The 21,448-nt window shown below is 34.6% G+C and overlaps 1 protein-coding gene across 4 annotated transcripts in view; it reads right to left on the reverse strand.

Moving 5' to 3' along the window:
* Nsrp1 (nuclear speckle splicing regulatory protein 1) overlaps window positions 1-20,444 on the reverse strand; it is a 45,557-nt gene extending 25,113 nt beyond the window's left edge. The window contains exons 1-2 of one of the 4 annotated variants that reach the window (XM_027924556.3): window positions 20,401-20,441; window positions 19,080-19,173 (exon numbers count right to left, since the gene is read on the reverse strand). In XM_027924556.3, the coding sequence (XP_027780357.2) occupies window positions 19,080-19,173; window positions 20,401-20,420 (114 nt within the window). In that variant the 5' untranslated portion in view covers window positions 20,421-20,441. Of the gene's footprint in view, window positions 1-15,287; window positions 15,382-19,079; window positions 19,174-19,933; window positions 19,982-20,400 lie in introns of those variants that run through there. The other 3 variants (XM_071603238.1, XM_071603239.1, XM_071603237.1) reach the window with 3 other exon arrangements.
* Between the last annotated feature and the right edge of the window lie 1,004 nt (window positions 20,445-21,448).

Consider the following 21,448-nt stretch of genomic DNA (forward strand, 5'->3'; position numbering starts at 1 on the left):
AAAAGACTTTTTAAAAATGATTTTTATGGTAAAATTGAAAAAGGCAATATCAAGTCTGTCAGATAAAAATGTATATTGTTTTGGAAAAACAGAAAACTAATTTACTATTTAATAAATCTGGAAGTAAAGCTTTTACTACCTTCTAATTAGAAAGTTTCTGTTACATAGGATAAGTAAAAAGAGTACAATGAGATTGTATATAAATTGAATAAAATCATAAATAAAAATATAATTATGGATATTAGTGTTTTATTTATGTAATTTTTCTAATATAATGGTTCCTAGATAATCGCCACAACCCAAGTTGGAAACCAAGATTCTATTAAAAGGTCACAAAAAGGCCAGGCTGGCAACATGACTATCAAATATAGAGTGGGATGAAGACAGCACAGGAAACTTTCATACAATTAACGATTAATGAGGGTAATTACTAAACACAGAGAAGATACCATTATTATTATAGCAATACAGGTGCCATTTATTGCACTTCCACTATGTACCATGCTCTATACTAGAAACTTAAGACATAGGGCTAGGGTTGTGGCTCAGAGGTAGAGTGCTTGCCTAGCATGCGTGGGGCACTGAATTCAATCCTCAGCACCATATTAAAAAAACAGTAATAAAATAAAGATTGTGTCCACCTATAAATAAAAAATAAATATTAAAAAAAGAAACTTAATTTTTAATTTTTAAAATAAACTATAAGTAGTTGGGTGCAGAGGCCCACACTAGTAATCTCAGCCAACTTGGGAGGATGAAGCAAGAGGATCTCAAGTTCAAAGCCAGCCTTAGTAACTCAGTGAGACCCTAAGCAACTTAGTAAGACTGTGTCCCAAAATAAAAATAAAAAGGGGTGTGGCTCACTAATTAAGTGCCCCTGGGCTCAACCCTCCGTATAAAAAACAACCAAACAAACAAAACTTTAACTAATAATATTAGAGTTGTTTGTTTTTTTTAATGTGGGAACTGAGACTAATAAGATTTAGACAACTAAACTAGGAAAGCAATACAAAGTTCAAGCTGACAAACTAACACATGCCACAGTTTCCTTCTTCCTAATCTAAACTCTTAAAATGACAGATACATTCATAATCATTCTAGAAAACATGAAGGGATACTCTCAGTGAACTGGATACCTGAAGAAGATAGAAAGCAAGAAATCAAAGTACCCACAGAGGATGAGTGATAGAAAAGTTAAGAATGGTTTCTAGGGTACATGTTCTGACTTAAAAAGATTAATTGGCCTCTCACAGTAGCATCCCTATGGGGATCATTACATATTGTCTTCTTTGGAGAAAGCAAGTAACAAATTTAGTTTCTGCCCTTTGTTCAAAGGTGTGAATAAGAAAAATGCCTCAGGGACTGGAGCTGTAGCTCAGTGGTAGAGCACTTGCCTACACTCAGGCATGTGAGGCACTAGGTTCAGATACTCAGCACTACCTAAAAATAAATAAAATAAAGGTGAGAGAGAGAGAGAGAGAGAGAGAGAGAGAGAGAGAGAGAGAGATGCCTCAGATGATAGGCTTGGGAACACCCAAGAACTGGAACTTTGTTAAGGCTGCAGTATTACATTAACCAACAATAAATTCCAAGCCTTTCCTATAAGTAGGCAATAAATAGTAACAAATAGAGCTGGCCATAAAATCTTCATCAATGTAAGACCAACAAAATGTGGGATAAAAACTCAAAAACTGGAAGAACTCACACTGTGGAGATAAAACTGTACTGAGATAATATTTAAAGATAGAATTTTGTATCCATAAAAATATCCAATTAGAGCTTTAAAAAGATTATTAAAATAAACAAAAGTCAAAGAATTCTCCCAGAATGCACTGAACAAATAAAAAAAAGTCAAAACACACACACACATATAAACATTTGCTATTCTTTTTTAAAAAAATCTTTTAATTATAGATGGTCACAATATCTTTATTTTGTTTATTTTATTTTTTTAATGTGGTGCTGAGGATCGAACTCAGTGCCTTACAGGTGGGAAGCACTCTGACACTGAGCCATACCCCCAGCCCACGGTTGCTATTCTTATATATCAGCAATAAATGTTTAGGAAATCTAATAATTTTAAGTGATTCCAAGCATTTGAGCTATTAAGTAGATTAGTTGTATGATTTCCATCGAATTTTAAAACTCTACATCTGCCCATTTCTTCAACTGTAAAGTAAGGTTAATGACACTCTATTTCACTGATTCAAGGGCTAGAGGTATATAGCTCAGTGGCAGAGCACTTGCCTACAATATATGAGTCCAATCCCCAGCACCACAACACCTAAAAACAACCGAACAAAAAACCTAGCATCTTTCACCATTTCTAAAACATGCATTTTTCACATTTAATCTCCAGAAATCAATGATTTCTCCAAAAAAAAAAAAAAAAAAAAAAATCTGTCATCCAGGAAACAATAACGATGTACTACGATAGGAAAACTTTCCACTGACATAAAGCATCAGTATGAAAACATCCTAGATTTGAAATTTTGACAAAAAATGGCAAATTAAGATGATTATATGACATAATCCATATAAAACATGTAGAGCAATGCCTAACATACAACGAGTACTCAATAAACATTAGCTTTTCTTATCTTGTCCTACCATACATCAAAACAGGTTACAATGCTAGAGCAATTGAAATAAGAATACCTCTCAATCTTATATTGCTGTATACCCCTTTTTGAAAGAGGTATTTGTTGGAGTTGGGGATGTGGTTCAGTGGTAGAGCCTAGCAATGTGTGAGGCACTGGGTTTGATTCTCAGCACCATATAAAAATAAATAAAATAAAGGTATTATGTCCATCTACAACTAAAAAACATTTTTTAAAGAGTTATTTGTTTATGTCCCTTATCTACAATGAAATAAAACCCACTCATACAGATCTTCTACATATAATTAAGAAAATTATATATATACACAAACACAATAAAAGACAGTAAGTCACCAATAGCTTCTACTTTTATGCAAAATCACTATAATCACCAACAATGCTATAAATACAAATGCTGAGTGCAGAATTGGTGACTGAAAAAAAAAATAGAAGTAAGACTGATGACAATGGTAAGTTTTCTTATTGGTTATCAACTCTTGGTAAAGTTCTTATCAAAACAAGATAGAATCCTTCCTCAATCTATAAAACATCTCAAATTAGGAGGAAATTTAGCATATGTTTTATCATGAAAAAATATTACTTTTAGGGTTGGGGATATAGCTCAGTTGGTAGAGTGCTTGCCTCACATGCACAAGACCCTGAGTTCAGTCCCCAGCACCACACACACACACACAAAAAAAAAAAGAAAGAAAAAATATTAATTCAAAAAAGTATTTTAAAATGTATTTTTATTAAAAATTTCACTTAATAAAAATAAAACACAAAATATACTATGTTATGTGTAAAAAGAACTTGGGTATTAGGTTCATAAATTATAAACAGCTTTTCATCTATATGCACATTCGCAGAGATTTTACCTATATGAATGGAGGGGCATGAGATTCAGAATATCTACCATCTCTGGCCCACATCAAATATTGGTGCCAATGGCATACTACCCTTAGTGTTTGTAATAAGCAAAAGCCATTCCACAAATTTCTTAATGTCCTTTGGATATAGTAACAACCCCTTTGGAAACTCTTAAGATAAATTTTTAAAAAACAAAAAACAAATTCTGACCAACTGATGAAAATTAAATACAGTCCCAACTCCTCAAAATAGGAAGTGTTGTGTAATTTTGCATAATAAAAAACACCCTTCCAGAGACTTCTGGTTTCTTTTTCCAACTAATAAACAAGATTGCCTCTTTGTTTTTTTTTTTTTTTTAATACTTATTTATTAGTTTTCGGCGGACACAACATCTTTTGTTTGTATGTGGTGCTGAGGATCGAACCTGGGCCGCACGCATGCCAGGCAAGTGTGCTACGGCTTGAGCCACATCCCAGCCCCAAGATTGCCTCTTTGAAGTCTGTCTGATCTTTGCCAATTGCCCAACTAGTCCTTTTTCTATTTCTTCTCAGATTCATTCTTTGAAACTCTTAAAATTCCATTATGAACAAACTGCCCCTCAAAGGAAGCATAATATACTGTTTATAAGCATGGACTTCAGAATCAGGCAGATCTGAGCTCAAAATTTAGCTCCACTAATTTAGTATTCTTTGTATAATATGTGCCAATTAACTCCTTAATACCTTAGTTTCCTTAACTAGAAAATTTCTCCTTTCCCCTTAGCTTCTTCCCTTTTAGTGTAAACATAAACAAAACACCTCTATCCTAAGATAATAACAAAAAGGAAAATTCCAGCAATTCTACCATTCTTTTATTTTTTTTGGGGGGGGGGGGGGTCACCAGGGATTAAATCCATGGGTGTTTAACCACTGAGCAACTTCCCCAGCCCTTTTTATTTATTTATTCTTTATTTTGAGACAAGATCTTGCTTAGTTGCTGAGGCTGGTCTCAAACTTGCAATACTCCTGCCTCAGCCTCCCAATTCACTGGGATTACAGGCATGCACCACAGTGCCGGTCATTACCATTATTTCTTAAACCATCATTTCATCTCCTCCTCTCCCTTTCATGTCCAATTTTCAAAATGTGACCATTAATAAAATCCAAAAGTTAATGACCAAATAATAAGAAACAAGAAAGGAAGATTATAGAGCTCAAGAAACATTGAGGACTAAAGTAATACCAATAGAACTATTAAATAAATTAGAAACAGCAAGAAACAGAAGACAGAACTTAAATACTAACAAAGGTTTAAGATAATAATGGTTAAAGTAGAAGAAAAATATATATATATATTAATTTTCCAAACAGCTCTCGTTTACCTTGTTCTACTTTTCCCATGGCCCTTGTCATCTTTCACACTAACCCCTAATTTATTAATTATTTATCATCTTTCCTTTTTCTAATGGAATAAGCCCCACAAAGGCAGTGGCTTTTGTGTGTTTCACTGGCACAGAGAATCGGATCAATAAATAACTGCTGATAGCTGAGAAAGATGGCACACACCTGTAATCAAAGCTACCACACTGAGGGAGGAGGACTGCTAATTTGAGCCTAGTCTCAGCAAGTTAGAAAGACCTAGTCTCAAAGTAAACAGAAAGGGTTGGGGATACAGCTCAATGGTAGAACACCTGTATTCAATCCCTAAGCACCATTAAATAAATATCTGTTGAATGAAAGAATGAATAAATGCATAATGATACAGGAAGACAAAAATGATCCTCCAAAAAGAAAACCCAGCAAACAAACCATAAAAAGTATTCTGATGTAAGTTAATTTCTATGAAGTTAAGGAAAAGCTAATAGATAAAAAATGACAATGTATTCCAGGAAAAAGTAATACAAAATTACTAAACCAAAACATCATATTTAACTTAAATGATACAAAGAAAATACATACTCTAGTTGCCTAAGTCAGTAAGTGGAATAAAAGAAACCATTATTTTCATTTCTTCAAGAGAATACTCATGCCAGACAAAATGACTAACACCTACTAAGATTTCAAAATAAATTGTTATTCTAGAAATACCATACCCATTCAAGTAGGTATTTAAATGATAAAAAGCAACATACAAGGGCTCAGTGGTTCAGCACTTGCCTAGCATGTATGAGGCTCTGGTTTTGATACTAAACATCACATAAAAACAAAATAAAGGTACTATGTCCACCTACAACTAAAAAAAAAAAAAGAAAAAAAGAAACAGATAAGCATTCTTTAACAAATGAGAACTGAGGAAATAATACCCCATAAGCACATGTTGTAAAACTATGAAATTAAGCCCAAGACCTCAGAAATTAAAAGAAATGGCAAAATAACTAGTATAGTGAATCAAATTAAAAAGTAAATTATCACAATAGATGCTAAAAATCATTAATACTCATTTGTGACTTAAGAAATTCTTAGCAAGCTAGAAAATGTAGCAAAAACAGCAAATATCACATTTAATTATGAAACTTTATAAGCAATTACCATTAAAAGAACATGACAAGAATGTTTGTATCACTGCTTCTATTTATTTCTGTATTATAATTTGCAGCCAACACAATATAATACACACATAAAAGAGGCAAAAGATGGGCTGGGGTTGTGGCTCAGCGGTAGAGCGCTCGCCTCGCACGTGAGGGACCCTGGGTTCGATCCTCAGCACCACATAAAAAAGTGAAATAAAGGTATTGTGTTCATCTACAACTAAAATAAATAAATAAATAAATAATTTTTTTTAAAAAAAAGAGGCAAAAGAAATGAGTATGAGATAAGAATTGAAAAAAAGGACAAAAATGCCTTATTTGTAGACAATGACTGTCATAAGAAATTTTTTAAAAAATCAAAGTATTAAAACTATAGATGCTACAATTACCAACACAATATTCATATTCATCAGTAATAATAAGCTAGAAAATTCCCTCATACAATAGCAACAAAAGCTATGAGTATACATAAGTAAAACTAACAAAGAGTATGTCTTATTTTTATGGAAGAAATTATAAAATTTACTAAAAGGTATTTAAAACATCTTAAAGAAATAAATCATCTTTATAAATGGAAATACTAAATTATTTCAGAAAGGTATAAATTTCTGTAATTAATGTATAAATTCAATACAATTCCAATTGAAATACCAGAGTTTTCCACTATGAAACTGAAAGTGACCCTAAAATTCATTTACATAATAGCCAGGTGTGGCAGAGCATGCCTATAATCCCAACAACTTGGGAAGCTGAGTCAAAACAAGCACAAATTCAAAGCCAGCCTCAGAAACTTAGCAAGGCCCTAAGCCTTGCTAAAACAAAATAAAAAATAATTTACTTAAATATTCCAAGGCAATCTTTATTTGTGATACTAGGGATTGAACCCAGGGGCACTCTTCCACTGAGTTACATCTCCAGCCCTTTTTTATTTTTTGATACAGTCTTCAATTAGGTTGCTGAAGCTGGTCTTGAATTTGCAATCCTCCTGCCTCAGCCTCCAGAGTATCTGGGATTACAGTTGTGTACCACTCTTGTGTGGCTGACTCAAGGCAATTTTAAAGAATAAAGATAAGGCACTACAGTGAAGAGGTCAAGAGAAAACAAGTCAACTGATGGCTTTGTAGGCTAAAATTAATAATTCTGGCCTTGAGTTGGGTATACAGCTCAATGGTAGAGCCCTTTACCAGAAATGTGTGAAGCCCTATGTGAGACCCTGAATTCAAACCCCTGCCAAAAAAAAAAAAAAGATTTTGGTTTTTATCCTAATAATACTGGGGAGTCAATAGTGATTTTTAAAACCAACAAGATTAGGGCTGGGGAATGTGGCTCAAGTGGTAGCATGCTCCCCTAACATGTGTGAGGAACTGGGTTCGATTCTCAGCACCACATAAAATAAAATAAAGACTAAAAAAAAAAAACCAACAAGATCACTTGATGCAAAAAGGTATAATAGAGGCTTAAAGACAACCTGAAAGTTACTGAAACTTGCAGAGCATTGGACTCTGAAAATTTCCTTCCATAAAAGCAACAACAAGAACAACAAAAAGTTAGATTCAACTTTTTTAGAACTCTTGAAAATTAACCAAAGGCTTACAGTAGTCCATGGGGTACTTATTCAAGAAAAACCACCTGGGGGCTGGGGATATAGCTCAGTTAGTAGAGTGCTTGCTTCCTATGCACAAGGCCCTGGGTTCAATCCCCCGCAAAAAAAAAAAAACAAAACCACCCACCCAAACCAGCTGAACCTTAGTCAGAACAGTGAGTTTTCTGGTGTTTTAATTTGCTCTAGTTCCTAGTTCCATCATCCCTACACCCCACCCAGTGACATGGTAGCCTATAAAATGTCCACCATCATGAAGAAAAACCAGCAGTCTGGCAGCCAGTGCCAAACAGCCTTTTTTTTTTTTTTAATATTTATTTTTTATTTTTAGGTGGACATAATATCTTTATTTTTTTTTTTATTTTTATATGGTGCTGAGGATTGAACCCAGTGCCTCATGCATGCTAGGTGAGTACTCTACCACTGAGCCACAACCTCAGCCCCAAACAGCCTTTTCTTCCTGAATGTGTCTGTCAAAAACCGAAAACAACTGGCTAAAGATGTAGCTCCGTGTAGAGCTCATGTGTAGCATTAACAAGGTCCTGGGTTTGATCCCCCGCACCAAAATAAACAACATAGACAAGGGCTGCTTAAGGTTGTGAATAACAGTTACAGTAGTTGGGCAAACTACAAGCTATTTAAAAGTTGGGGACTAGAGTGTATTATACAGGGGTCTTTAAAAATTCCAACATATTCCTGAGAATCTTGATGGTCACATGCATACACAGGCCAATGAATATGACCAGGAAAGACCTAAGAGATCTTAAACTCTCATGGCTGACCTTCAGGATCTGCAAGAAGTGTAGGCTAAGGCAGAATAGTAAAATGCTCAGCTGAGAACTGAAGGCATGCTACAACATGTGTATTGTCCATCTCCTGGAAAAGGCCAGGAGACTTATTAGTTCCATGTGTTTAAAGAAATCTCTGTCAACTTGTTAGACAAGCATTGATAGAGCAGAGACTTCAATGGCTGCAGGAAACAAAGAATACAGACTTTACAGATTAGTTTTTTAAAAGTTACTAAACAAAAATGGCCTAAAAATATAGGTCAGTGACAGAAGTGTTTGATTTGCATGTATGGCCTGGGTTTGATCCCCAGCATCCTGAAAATGCAACAAACCCTGAATAGAGGGGAAATTTTTCCAGAGTTGTCACATTATATAACTTTAAACTTCAAATTAAAAAATAAAAAATAAAAAGTATGAAACTTCCAATGAACAAGAACAGACTGTGTTCAAAGAGCTAAAGAAAATCATGATAGGAAGAACTAAAGAAAACAATGTTTCATCAAATAGAGAACACCAATAAAGAGACAGCAATCATAAAAAACAAAACAAAATTCTGGAGTTGAAAAGTATAAGGCTTATGCATTCTATTTCACAACAAAAAAGACTTTAAAAAAAAATCTGACCACATGTCAATATAAGTAAATTTGGCCAAAAGCATATAGATATAATCAAGACTCATAAAGCAACTTTACATATCTAAAAGGACCCAAAATTAATACCACTTCCTTCCTGGGAAATAATAAGAATTTCTACCTCATCTCATCTTCACAATCTGGGTTTTCTTAGCTACTTCTGTAATGCTGTTATCTACTGGGAGAAAAAAATAAGAGGAAAAGAATTCTCTTGCCATCTCTCCCACTCATAAAAGAATTTTATCATTTAGTGCATCCCTTTCTCTCCTTTTGCTTTTTCACTCCTAGACAGCGGGTTAAAAGAATTAATTTTTAGCAAAACTGCACAATTACTTTAAATCCTTTACTGCTTAAGCTGCAATTTAGATTTATTCAGTAGGAATAGTTTAGCAGCATGAGAAAAGTTAAAAAATTCTTAGCCATCATTATAATAACCTAAATTTCCTGACATTTTCAAAAGTAATATGCTTTGTCATGTCTATGTAAAATTATCATTTTATTTGAACTATACCAGACTATCCAGAAAAATAGGAAATTATTTGATTATAACTGATGAAAAACCACAACTAAAACACTTTATTGATTCAGATGTATTATAATGTTCAGAGAGATTAAAATTTAAACTTTTTCTTACCATTAGCAAGCCAACAAGCTTCCAGCTAAAATAAAATTAGCTTTTCATTAGGAAAAACAAACCTATGAAGACCACTTTCTCAAAGGAAAAAAAAAATTAATTTTTTTGCTTTTGGTAGTACTGGGGATTGAACCCAGGAAGACTTTACCACTGAGCTACACCTCAAGACCTTTTTATTCTTTGAGACAGGGCCTTGCTAAATTACTAAGGCTGGTCTTGAACTTGTGATCCTCCTGCCTCAGACTCCCAAGTTACTGGCATTACAGGAGTACACCACCATGTCTGGCTCAAGAAATTTTCCAAAGATTGGACTTAAAGTAGAGAAAGATTAAGAAACAGTGAAAACAATAAATGTATGTAATCCCATAACTTAATTCTTCTTAGGGAATATACAATTATGGTTATCTTTTTAAAAAGCAGTCACTCCCTTCTATTGTGTAATCCTATAACTTGTTATTGCTTCTTACTTAGGGAATATACAATTATGGTTACTTTTTTAAAGCAACATTCCCTGCTATTTTCAAAATTATAATCATAAAATAATAAACACAATTTTGAAAAACAAAACTCATACTGCCACTCTAAAGAGAAAATCATTTTCATTTATTATTTTCTACTTATCTAATGCATATAATTTTATACAACTATTCATATTCAATTTTGCATTCTGCTTATTCCATTTTATGTTTTTAAATAGTTACCAACATTCTCTCAGTATGTTTTATGTTAAGTAAATATATTATTCCCGCTTGTATTTTAATATGATTTGGAAACTAAATCCTCCTACTGAAAATCCTTAAAAGTCACCTGAGTTTTTCCTTAAAAAATAATCTGGATGGGTTGGGGCTCTAGCTCAGTGGTAGAGCGTCTGCCTAGCACATGTGAGGCACTGGGTTCAATCCTCAGCATTACATAAAAATAAATAAAGATATTGTATCCTTCTACAACTAAAAAAATATATATATTAAAAAAAAATTGGAGCCAGGTGTAGTGATACAGATCTATAATCCCATGCTGAGATAGTAGGCTTCCAAGTTCAAGGCCAGCCTGGGCAACTTAATGAAATCTTGTTTCAAAATAAAAATTAAAAAGGACTTGGGGGTGGTAGAACACTTGCCTACTGTGTGCAAGGTTCTAGATTCAACTCCTAGAACAAAACAAACAAAATAAATAATAACAATAATGATAATTTGGGAAATAAAGTATAAAAAAGTAACTGCTTATAGTTTACTGTCTACTATCCTTACATTTTGTTTTTGTTTGGGGACAGGGTCTCCTAGTTGCCTAGGCTGGCCTCAAATTCCCAGGTTCAAGAGAGCCTCTCATTTCAGCTTCCCAGGTAGACTGGAATTATAGACATGTACCACTGTACCTGGCAACCTATGAAAAAAATTTTGTTATTTCATGATGAATTTAACAGCTATACATAATAGATGATATCTGTACTGCTTTACTTAGCCATGCTTTCACTGTTGAAAGTGGATTGATTTAAAATTTTGCAATCTTAAAGAACTCTGAGATACTTTTGAGCATGTATAAATTTTTATATAGATTTCAAAATCTATTTTTGAAAGTATTTTTTAATTATTATTTTATTATTATTAAAAGTATTTTTATTATTTTTAAAAGTATTTGCTATTGCATACAGTGCAAAAAAATGACAGTGCATGCTGTCTTGGTTTACATTTCTTAAACAGTAAGATTAAATATTTGTAATGGTCAGCTGGGCGTGGTGACACACACCTAAAGTTCCAGCTTCTCAGGAGTCTAAGACAGGAGGATTCAAATTTGAGGCCAGCCCAGGCAACTTAGACTTTGCTTCAGAAATAAAGTGAAAAGGGCTGGGGATGTTCAGTGATAGAGCACTTGCCTAACATATGCTAGGCCCTGCGTTCAATCACCAGTACAGAAAAAGAATAGACAGGGATTTTAGTGTTATTCTTCTAGTATTTAGTGCTTTACATCTTATGAAAATGCTGAAGTTGTAAAAGGACTATACTACAGCTTCTGAGTAAATTCATACATGATTTATGTATGTGTGTGCATAAATATACACACACAAATACACATAAAACTAAGTTCATAAATTTTAGCTGTCCTGTTTAACTTAATATTAATAGTCTCTCTTAAAAAGGTCAGTTTTCTCTGAGAGCAATAATTTTCAGGTTCTAACACATCATATCTTTACAGAGAACATGAATTATTTTGCATAACTGGATCTCAAAAAGTATACTGCTGCCTAGAAATAAACATTTCAATTGGCAAGATTAAAGGGAAAATTCATTATTTTGTCTGAAAAATAAACAAGCATTTATCATAAAATTAACATCAAAAACAAAGTTTCATGTTTAATCTTTCACCCAACATCTAACTATACTTGTCACTAATTACCTTATAATACTTGTAAAATATCTTTTATCACAAGTACTTTTGAGAATAATCATATTCAAGGGCTCAGCAAATTATAGGCCATTGGACAAATCAAACCCACTCATTTTTTTGTTATTAGGGGTTTTTTTCTTTTTTTTATGGTAGTGGGGACTGAACCTAGGGGCCCTCTATCTCTGAGCTACATTCCTGGCCCTTTATTTTTTGAGGGTCTAAGTCACTGAAGTTGGCCTCAAACTTGTGATTCTCCAGCCTCTGTCTCTAGGCTGTGCCCAGCTCCACCTGTTTTTGTACATAATTTTTTTTTAAAAAATGTTTGTTTAGTCTTTTTAGTTGTAGGTGGACACAAGACCTTTATTTTATTTTTATGTGGTGCTGAGGATCGAACCCAGGGCCTCACACATGCTAGGTGAGCACTCTCTATATCCCCAGATGTAAATAAAATTTTATTAGAATATATTTATTACTCATTTTCAATGTTTACATGTACCTGCCTTTTGATTGTAATCCTGCACATGACTTATGATGTGAAATTTTAACTGGCAGCATTATGTGGACACTCAGAAAGTTTCAGAATTTAGAGCATTCTGAATTTCAGATTAGGGATGCTCAACCTACTTATCTGGCTCTATACAATAAAGACAATTAAACCACCTGAGTAAATAACTTTCCCGATTCTTGGAAGCCAGTCTAGATGTCCAGATCCCAGCTCACACTCTAGTATGGTGAAAAAATGAACGCACAGACTTTTAACACAAAATTTAAAATGCTAAGAGCTGTAAGAAAAGTAAAGAGTGTCAAAGAAAGGAAAAATTTTTTTCAGCGGGGAAAATGAAAGCTTACAGGAAGTAACTTTTGAATCAGGTTTTGAAGGATGGCTATAATTTGGACATACAGAGTTGTAAAAACTTATGCTGTGAAAAAAAGCAATCTGACAAAAATTACCACCAGACAGTATACTTTGCACGGAGAAGCAAAAGAAATTGCTAATAAGTATTTTAGGGCTAAAGCATTAAATACAATTAAGTTCAGGAGCTGGGGAATAAGAGTGATTAGAAGTATTTTAGGAAGATCAATCAGACAATAATATTTAAAATGAATGAGAAATAAGTAATAAAGAAACCATTTATAAAGGTGTTAAAATAATCCGAGAAGTAATAAAGATGATAATCATGGGATTGGAAAAGAAAAGACAGTATGGAGAAACTGGAATAAATACATTAGTATGATAGCAAAACCACTCAAACATTAATGATCACACAGAAGTATCAAAATATTCTTTCTTATTCAGCAGGGGAAAACACTTTAATTTCCCTTGCCTTTGAACAAAGTGATAATTATTTTTAATTAGTTCTGATTATTTTAAAGGGAAATACTTAAATAATTAAAAGACTACCATTTTCCCATTTCAAACTAACCCTGAATATAAACATTTAACAAAAAACAATTCATGTGCTAGGGCCCCCTCTGCTGGACCACTGGAGATAAAATGTGATCTTAAATTGGATAGTTGAGGCAGCTGGGGTTGTAGCTCAGCGGTAGAGCGCTTGGCTCACAAGTGTGGGACCTGGGTTGGATCCTCAGCACCACATAAAAATAAATAAGTGAAATAAAAGGTATTGTGTCCAACTACAACTAAGAAATAAATATTTTTTAAAAATTGGGTATCTTGGGGCTGGGGATGTGGCTCAAGCGGTAGCGCGCTCGCCTGGCATGCGTGCGGCCCGGGTTCGATCCTCAGCACCACATACAAACAAAGATGTTGTGTCTGCCGAAAACTGAACAATAAATATTAAAAAATTCTCTCTCTCTCTGTTAAAAAAAAAAAAAAAATTGGGTATCTTGTTTCTGCTGAATTGATGAAAATACCAGTTTTGCTTCATAGCAGTTCCTTTCCAGGGATATCAAATATTTTCCTAAAGAAAAAACATTATTTTCCCAATTCCTAGGGAAACCATAAAGAACCTTTCTCTGTATTTTCCAAAGCACTCCTAACTTTATTATTGCTTAAACTGTTGGATTAGTCATGAAAAAATTATTTTAACATACATTCAAACCACAATAATAAAACATACTCAACTAAGCAATTTACTTCTCAGCATGAGAATAAGCTTTATTGATTAAATTTATTTTTTTTAAAAATTGATTTTTAAAAAATTTAGTTATCAATGGACCTTAATTTTTAAAAATTTATTTATATGCAGTGCTGAGAATTGAACCCAGTGCCTCACACATACTAGCAAGCACTCTATCACTGAACTACAACCTCAGCCCCCAAAATGATTTTTTATAGGTAAGTAAAACTATGTAAAACAAGTTTCATAGTCAGTTCATTAAGAACTAAGCTCCCATTTTATGATACTTCTAGTTTGTTAATCTCTATTCTATAAATTGTAGTTACCTATATTTTTAGTTTAGGAAGTCTTCCAAAATACAAGCACTCCTAGTTAAGAGTTAATGATAAATATTTTTGTGGATACTAAAAAAAAAAAAAAAAAAAACAAAAACTAAGCTCCCTCGTTGGCTGGTTTCTGACTAGGCTCCACCAGTAGGAGTCGAAGATAGTGTAGTGGAGGGTAGGAGAATGCCAGGGTACTTTTTCCTCTTTCTCTCTACATAAAACTCAAATTCCCCCATGAGCCTGTTATTTCTAGATAAGTCTAGTTCCCATCTGGTTATGTTCATTCTTGGCCTCCAACACCCATCACCTTCTTGCATCCCTCCATTTATCACTACTTGCTTCTTACTATTGCTAATCCCTGGATTGCCTAGTCATCTTCTATTTGGTATCTCAACTCTTCTATCACCTGTGTAATGCATTCTCTGCATTAAAGTCCCTCTAGGGGAGGGAAGAAAAAAGCTACAACAAATGGCTTAGGTCCTTTTTTGGCTAGCGTACCCCACTCACTGTTCAGCTACCATCACCTTCATTTCACAATGCAAAAGAAACAGTAATAACATGAGTAAACACTTTTTAGACCATGTAATCCTGTTCTTCTCAAACTGGGGTACACTGTAATTTGTATTACACAGTATACCAGGTTGAATTAATGTGAAACTACAGGATAAACATGTTCTATCTTTCTGTCATATCCTTGGTAAGTGATTTAAAAATGAGTCAAAGACCTAACTTAAGAGCTAACATTACAAAACTATAGACGGAAACATAGTTGTAAATCTCTGTGACTTTCAATCAGGCAATGGTTTCTTAGATATAATACTAAAGCACTAGCAACCAAAGAGGGGGGGAATAAATTGGACTTACTCACAATTTAAATTTTGTCCTTCAAAGTGCATTATCAAGAAATGAAGACAATTCACAGAATGGAGCATATATACTTGCAAATCTTGTGTTTAATAAGGTACTCGTATCTAGAATATATAAAGAACTCTTATAATAAAATAACACTACCCAATTTAATAATAGGTAAATGATACAAACAGACATTTCTTTTAAAAAAAATTTTTTTTTTTTTTATTTTTAGCTGTAGACAATACCTTTATTTATCTTTTCTTTTGGTGGGGGGTAGTAGTGGGGATTGAACTCACGGGCACTCAACCACTAAGCCACATCCCCAGCCCTATTTTGTGTTTTATTTAGAGACAGGGTCTCACTGAGTTGCTAAATGCACTGCCGTTGCGGAGGCTCCTTTGGATTTGCGATCCTCCTGTCTCTGACTCCCAAGCCACTGGAATTACAGGTGTGCAGTCACCGTACTCAGCTTATTTATCTATTTTTATATAGTGCCAAAGATCAAACCCAGTGCCTCACACATGCTAGGCAAGTGCTCTACCACTGAGTCACAACCCCAGCCCCAGACATTTCTAAAGAACCAAAAATTTCATCAGGAAAAAGGAAATTGAAACCATAATGAGATACCATTTTACAGCCACTAGAAGGCTATAAAAAAAAAAAAAAGGGTTGGGGAGGATGTGAAAATGCTGGAACCCTCAATGCTGCTTGATGGAAAAGTGAATGGTGTAGCTACTTCGGAAAACAGTCTGGCAATTCTTTAAAAGATAAAATGGTTATCATATAAATTAACAATTCCACATACATACTTGATTACACATTATAAAGGAAAACACATGTCCACCCAAAAACCTATATACAAACTGCTATACAAATATATATAGCAAATGTTATTTATTTATAATACCCAGCTACTGGAAACAATTAACATGTCCACCAACTGCTGAATGGATTAAAAAATTGTGGTATATACATACAGTGGAGCATTATTCAGTAATTAAAAAAAAAAGTTGCCTGCATGAGGCCCTGGCTTCCACGCTCACCACTGGGGGGCGGGGGAGAGTAAAGAAGAGGAAAAGAAAAGTTGTGATATAGGGTACAACTTTGAAAACATTATCCTAAGTGGAAGAAGCTGGCCACAAAAGGTGCATAATCCTATTTATATGAAATTTCCAGAATAGGCAAATCCATGGTCATAGAAAGTTGATTAGTAGTGGCCAGGGTTTGGGGATAGGGAGAATGCGGAGTGATCTCAATGGCTCCAAGTTTATTTCTGGGTGATGAAGTATGTTCCAAAATTAGATGGTGGTGGTTGTACAACTTTTAAACACCAGTAAATTGCAGAATTAAAAGGGTGAAGTATATGGTTTGTGGATTTTATCTCAATGATTTTTTCAGGGGTTGGGGGCAGAAATTGAACTCAGGGGAACTTAACCACTGAGCCACATCCCCAGCCCTTTTAATGTTTTGCTTTTGAAACAAGGTCAAAGCTAAGTTGCTTAAGGCCTCACTAAATTGCTGAGGCTGGCTTTGAAGTCTTTTGATCCTCCAGACTCAGCCTCCCAAGACACTGGGATTACAGGTGTGCACAACCACGCCAGGCTTGATGATATTTTAAAGGGGGAAAAAGACCAGAAAAATCTTGTATAAAGATAAAAAATACAATAAAGGATAAAATGTCTTTCTTATTTTTTAAAAAATATTTTATTTTTTTTAGTTGTACACAATACCTTTATTTTGTTTGTTTTTATGTGGTGCTGAAGATCGAACCCAGGGCCTCACACGTGCTAGGTGAATGCTCTACTGCTGAGCCACAACCCCAGCCCCAAAATGTGTTTCTTATTAAACTACAAATTGGCTAAACACAACACTATGCAGATGTGCCACAATTTATAGTGTGGTTATCCTGATAAATATCTTAAGTCAAAAATATATTTAATACACCTAACTTGAACATCATAGCTCAGTAACACAGTATACTGTAGATGGGTTGTTTACTCTCATGATAGTATAGTTGACTGACACCTTTGCCCACCATCACACAAGAAAGCACTGTACAGCTGGCCCAAGGAAAAGATCACAATTCAATGTATGATTTCTACTGAATATTTGTTGCTTCTGAATTTACGATTCATAAAGTCAAAAAATTCTAAGCCAGTGTATATTAACCTCCTCCAAAAAAAAGTTATAAAGGTGTCACAAAGAATAAAGCACACAGGCTACAACTACAAAACTAATCAATTCTTAACCTATATTAAATATTTATTGAAACAAAGTATCTAGAAACAAAAAATTCAAGTTGTAATTAATAACTTTCTAAATATGCTATTTGAAAATAATCTAGCTACCTACACAGATTCAACTAGAAATCTTGACTCATTTCTTATACTCAACTATTCTTAAAGTGTATGAGGAAATAAAAACAGAAAAATAGAAGAAAAACTTACATAACTATTAAAGGGAAAAAATCCATTTTCAGTAAAATGTGATTCTATGACTGCATGGATAATTTCACTGACATACTTAGTAAAAAAGAAACCAGACATAAAAAGAGTACACACTGAATGATTTCCTTTATATGAGATTCTCCAATAGGGAAAACTAGTGATAGAACTCATATAAGCAGTTTCCTGGGGCAAAACATGGGAAGGTAAACTGACTGAAGAGGGGGCATGGAATTATGTACAAAAAAGAAGCTCTACATCTTGATTAGGGCAAAAACATTTATCAAAATCATTTACCTATATATTTATAATCTACAGATTTTTATTACGTCTAAGTTCAACCTCAATTTTAAAAAGTACGATTCAAATATAGCCAATTTCTTCAAAAGAAGAAAATATTAAATATTTATCTATGCTACTATATAGTTAGTAAAAAGTGAAAGAGAAGCTATTTTTCTGCCAGAGCAAAAGGGGTACCAGATGAACTGATGCAAAGGTCTTTGTTTTAAGAAATATAAAAAATACAGTATTAGGAAAAACAGACATGTAGCTGTTTCTGCTAAAAACTAGGTTTCTCAAAAAAATATTGTTACAGATGCTACAACAGAAAATTTTCATATGATATTATTATTGTAGTACATCAACAATAACTGTATTCACTACTGTAATTTTAACTGTGCAATTAGCTTTAGCAGACACTGAAGAAATAACCACAAAAGTAATACCAGAAAGAACTGTTACTCAGTCATGCTAGCTAGAGCATGGTTAACAAATTAAAAATGTCTTTGCTAATAAACTTTCCAGGAAATGGTAACATGTTAACAACTCATTCCTAGGCTGCTCGCCCTGCCATTACTAGGGATTGAACCTGGGGTCACCACCTGCATGCTAAGCTAAGGAAGCATTCTACCTACCAATGAGCTATCACCTTCTTTTTTTTTTTTTTTTTAATTTTGAGACAAAGTCTAAGTTGCCCAGGCTAGCTTCAAACTTGCAAGCCTCCTGCCTCAGCTTCCCCAGTAGCTTGGATTATAAGTAGATGCCTCTGCACCCAGCTCCTAGGGATTTTAATAGCAATAAGTTTGTTACCTCAATTTTAGTTATCAGAAAAAAAAATTTGTATTAACTCTTAGAGCAAATGAAGTTCACAGCTTTAGGTTATAAAGAAAAAAAAAAAACAAACCTATTAGGTTATAAAGAAAAATGAGTGGAGCTTTTCCCTTTAAACATTCCTTCTGATAATTCCGTAAATTATATTCTAAAATACTATTCACAAATAACAAACGCAAAAACATCTATATCACAAGTTAAGATTTTATAAAATTTCTATTTCCGATACAGGAGTAAAACATAGGTTCCCTTACCTCATCATCATCATCAGAATCATTCCCAAACACTGAAGGTTTTTGCAAAACAGGGCGCAACTGCTGTGTTTTCTTTGGCAAAATAAGCCCATACCTGCATTTTTTTTTTTTGAAATAGAAATTACACCATTATCTTTAAATGTCAAAAAATAATACATCCACTACCTCTTCCAGATGAAGTTATCAGGTCAAAATATGTCAAATAGTCTACAAAAACAAACACACTTTTTGATTTTCAGTAACCTCAAAATTCTAATATACATTACGATTTTACAATTTCTATTCCGATTATCTGTAGACCAGGGCCAAAGTCAAATATCATTTTTGTCAAGGAAGAGAAATAAATGAAAAGTTCAGAAATGCTTCAGATGGTGAAGTAAAAGTAACATAAAAAAAAACAAAACCTATACACACACACACTCACATATATTAGTGGAAAGCTCAGTTCATGTCTGCTAAAAATAAAAAAAAAGCTAAATTAGCCTCGTGATCTAACAGGAGTCAAGAAAACAACCAGACTTTTTTTCTCCTGCGTACTTCAACAGCTTTTAAGAAGTTATTAAATAATGTAACGCACGAAAAAATTTAAAAATTATTTAACTGAGAAATCCAAATAGCCACGAGCCAAGTTCCCATTACACTTTATTAAGCTCAGTTGCTTTGTCTTGGAGCATCTAAGAGAACCATCCCATCAGATTCAACTCATTTAGTTTCTCACGTGTTGGCCTCTAAGATGCGGAGATCACGGAAACCGCATCGAAAGTTAAGGATTACACATCAAAGGTAAAAACTTTTAAGTACGTACAATATTTCTCTTTTGCGGCAATGTATACACCAATTCCCTAAATGCCTACCCTTTTCTGTGGCTTCTCAGCACAACATTCCTAAAACAAGAAGGGAGGGCGGGAATCAGGACTTGAGCTTCTGCCAAGGAGAACAAGGCCCTCTAAGGAAACCAGGAATTGTCTCTTCTTAGTGCTCCTGAGAGAGCATCCAACCGGGGAGAAACTCAAGCGCGGGGTAGGAAGCAAGACTGAGGGGCCTCAGACCGAGCTTTTGGAAAATAGAAAAGTCTCGCTCTCTGCCCCTCAGCCTAACTTCCTTTATTTCCTCACAAGTTTCTCCCTCAAACTTCGGGCTTCCATCCTGCAAAATGTATGGGGGTGGGGAATCTAGGTTGCAGAGGATTTCTCGCTTTTCCCCGTCTCTATCCCTGACGACACGGCCCCTTCACTTCCAGCGCACTTTAACTCCTCAGCCAAAGACAAAGTCGCCGTAGCTTTTCATTCCCCAGCCTGACCCTAACTCCCGGATCACTCACTGCCTGCCCGGAATCGCCATCTTGCTCCTGTCTCCGCTGAACGTGGCCGGCGACGACGTGACGCTGACGCCGACGCCGTCACGTAAACTCTCGCGCGGTTTTGGGCCCCCCGGAGACGGCTTTGCGGTTGAGTCTATTGAGTCACTTTCGCATTCCTGGGAACTGGACTCAAAGCTGCCTGTTTCCTTTTAGGGCCGACGGCTGCCTCGAAATCAGTGGGAAGAAAGAAAGGACAAAATTCTAGCCCAGTGATTCTCAGCGTGATCATGGAACCAGCAGTATCAGCATCACCAAAGATATTGTTAGAATTACAATTCTCGGTTCCCATCCCAAACAGTGAATCAGAAACTCTGGGGTGGAGCTAAGCATCCAAATTTTCATGAGAGCGCTGGGTAATTCTAAAACTCGAATTTGAAATCCGCTACTCTAGCCCGTGTGTGTGTGTGTGTGTGTGTGTGTGTGTGTGTGTGTTTTGGTTGGTGTTTTTTTTTTTTTTTTTTTTCCCCTTTCTGAGTGTTAAGATTTAAATGTAACTGGCTCAGGTTAATTAGGCAGAAAATTAAAATATGTATGCTGATAACAGTATTGTTTGTGGTGCCCCTATAGGCATCAAGATCATATGATACTTTTTGTTTTGTTTGTCAAGGAAGAGAAATAAATGAAAAGTTTAGAAATGCTTCAGATGGTGAAATTAAAGTAACATTAAAAAAAAAAAAAACTATACCCACACATATATTAGTGGAACGCTCAGTTCATGTCTGCTAAAAAAAAAAAAAAAAAAGGCTAAATTAGCTTCGTGATCTAATAGGAGTCAAGAAAACAACCTTCACAGTCCATCTGTATCCACGCACTTCTGGCTTGTTCCAAACTAGTTTAGGAGGAGCCGAAGAGATAGATCTCAATTACAGAAAGATTGATTTTGAAATCTCCAATCATGGATTTGTATGCTTCCTCTTTTAATTCTGTCAGAAGTTAGGTTAATATTGTGATGTCCTCTTGTGTTAAATTTTACTAAGTGACCCTCAGAGCTAGATTGTAACTCAGTGGC

This window comes from Marmota flaviventris, chromosome 17, assembly GCF_047511675.1.
Source record: "Marmota flaviventris isolate mMarFla1 chromosome 17, mMarFla1.hap1, whole genome shotgun sequence".
NCBI lineage: Eukaryota > Metazoa > Chordata > Mammalia > Rodentia > Sciuridae > Marmota > Marmota flaviventris.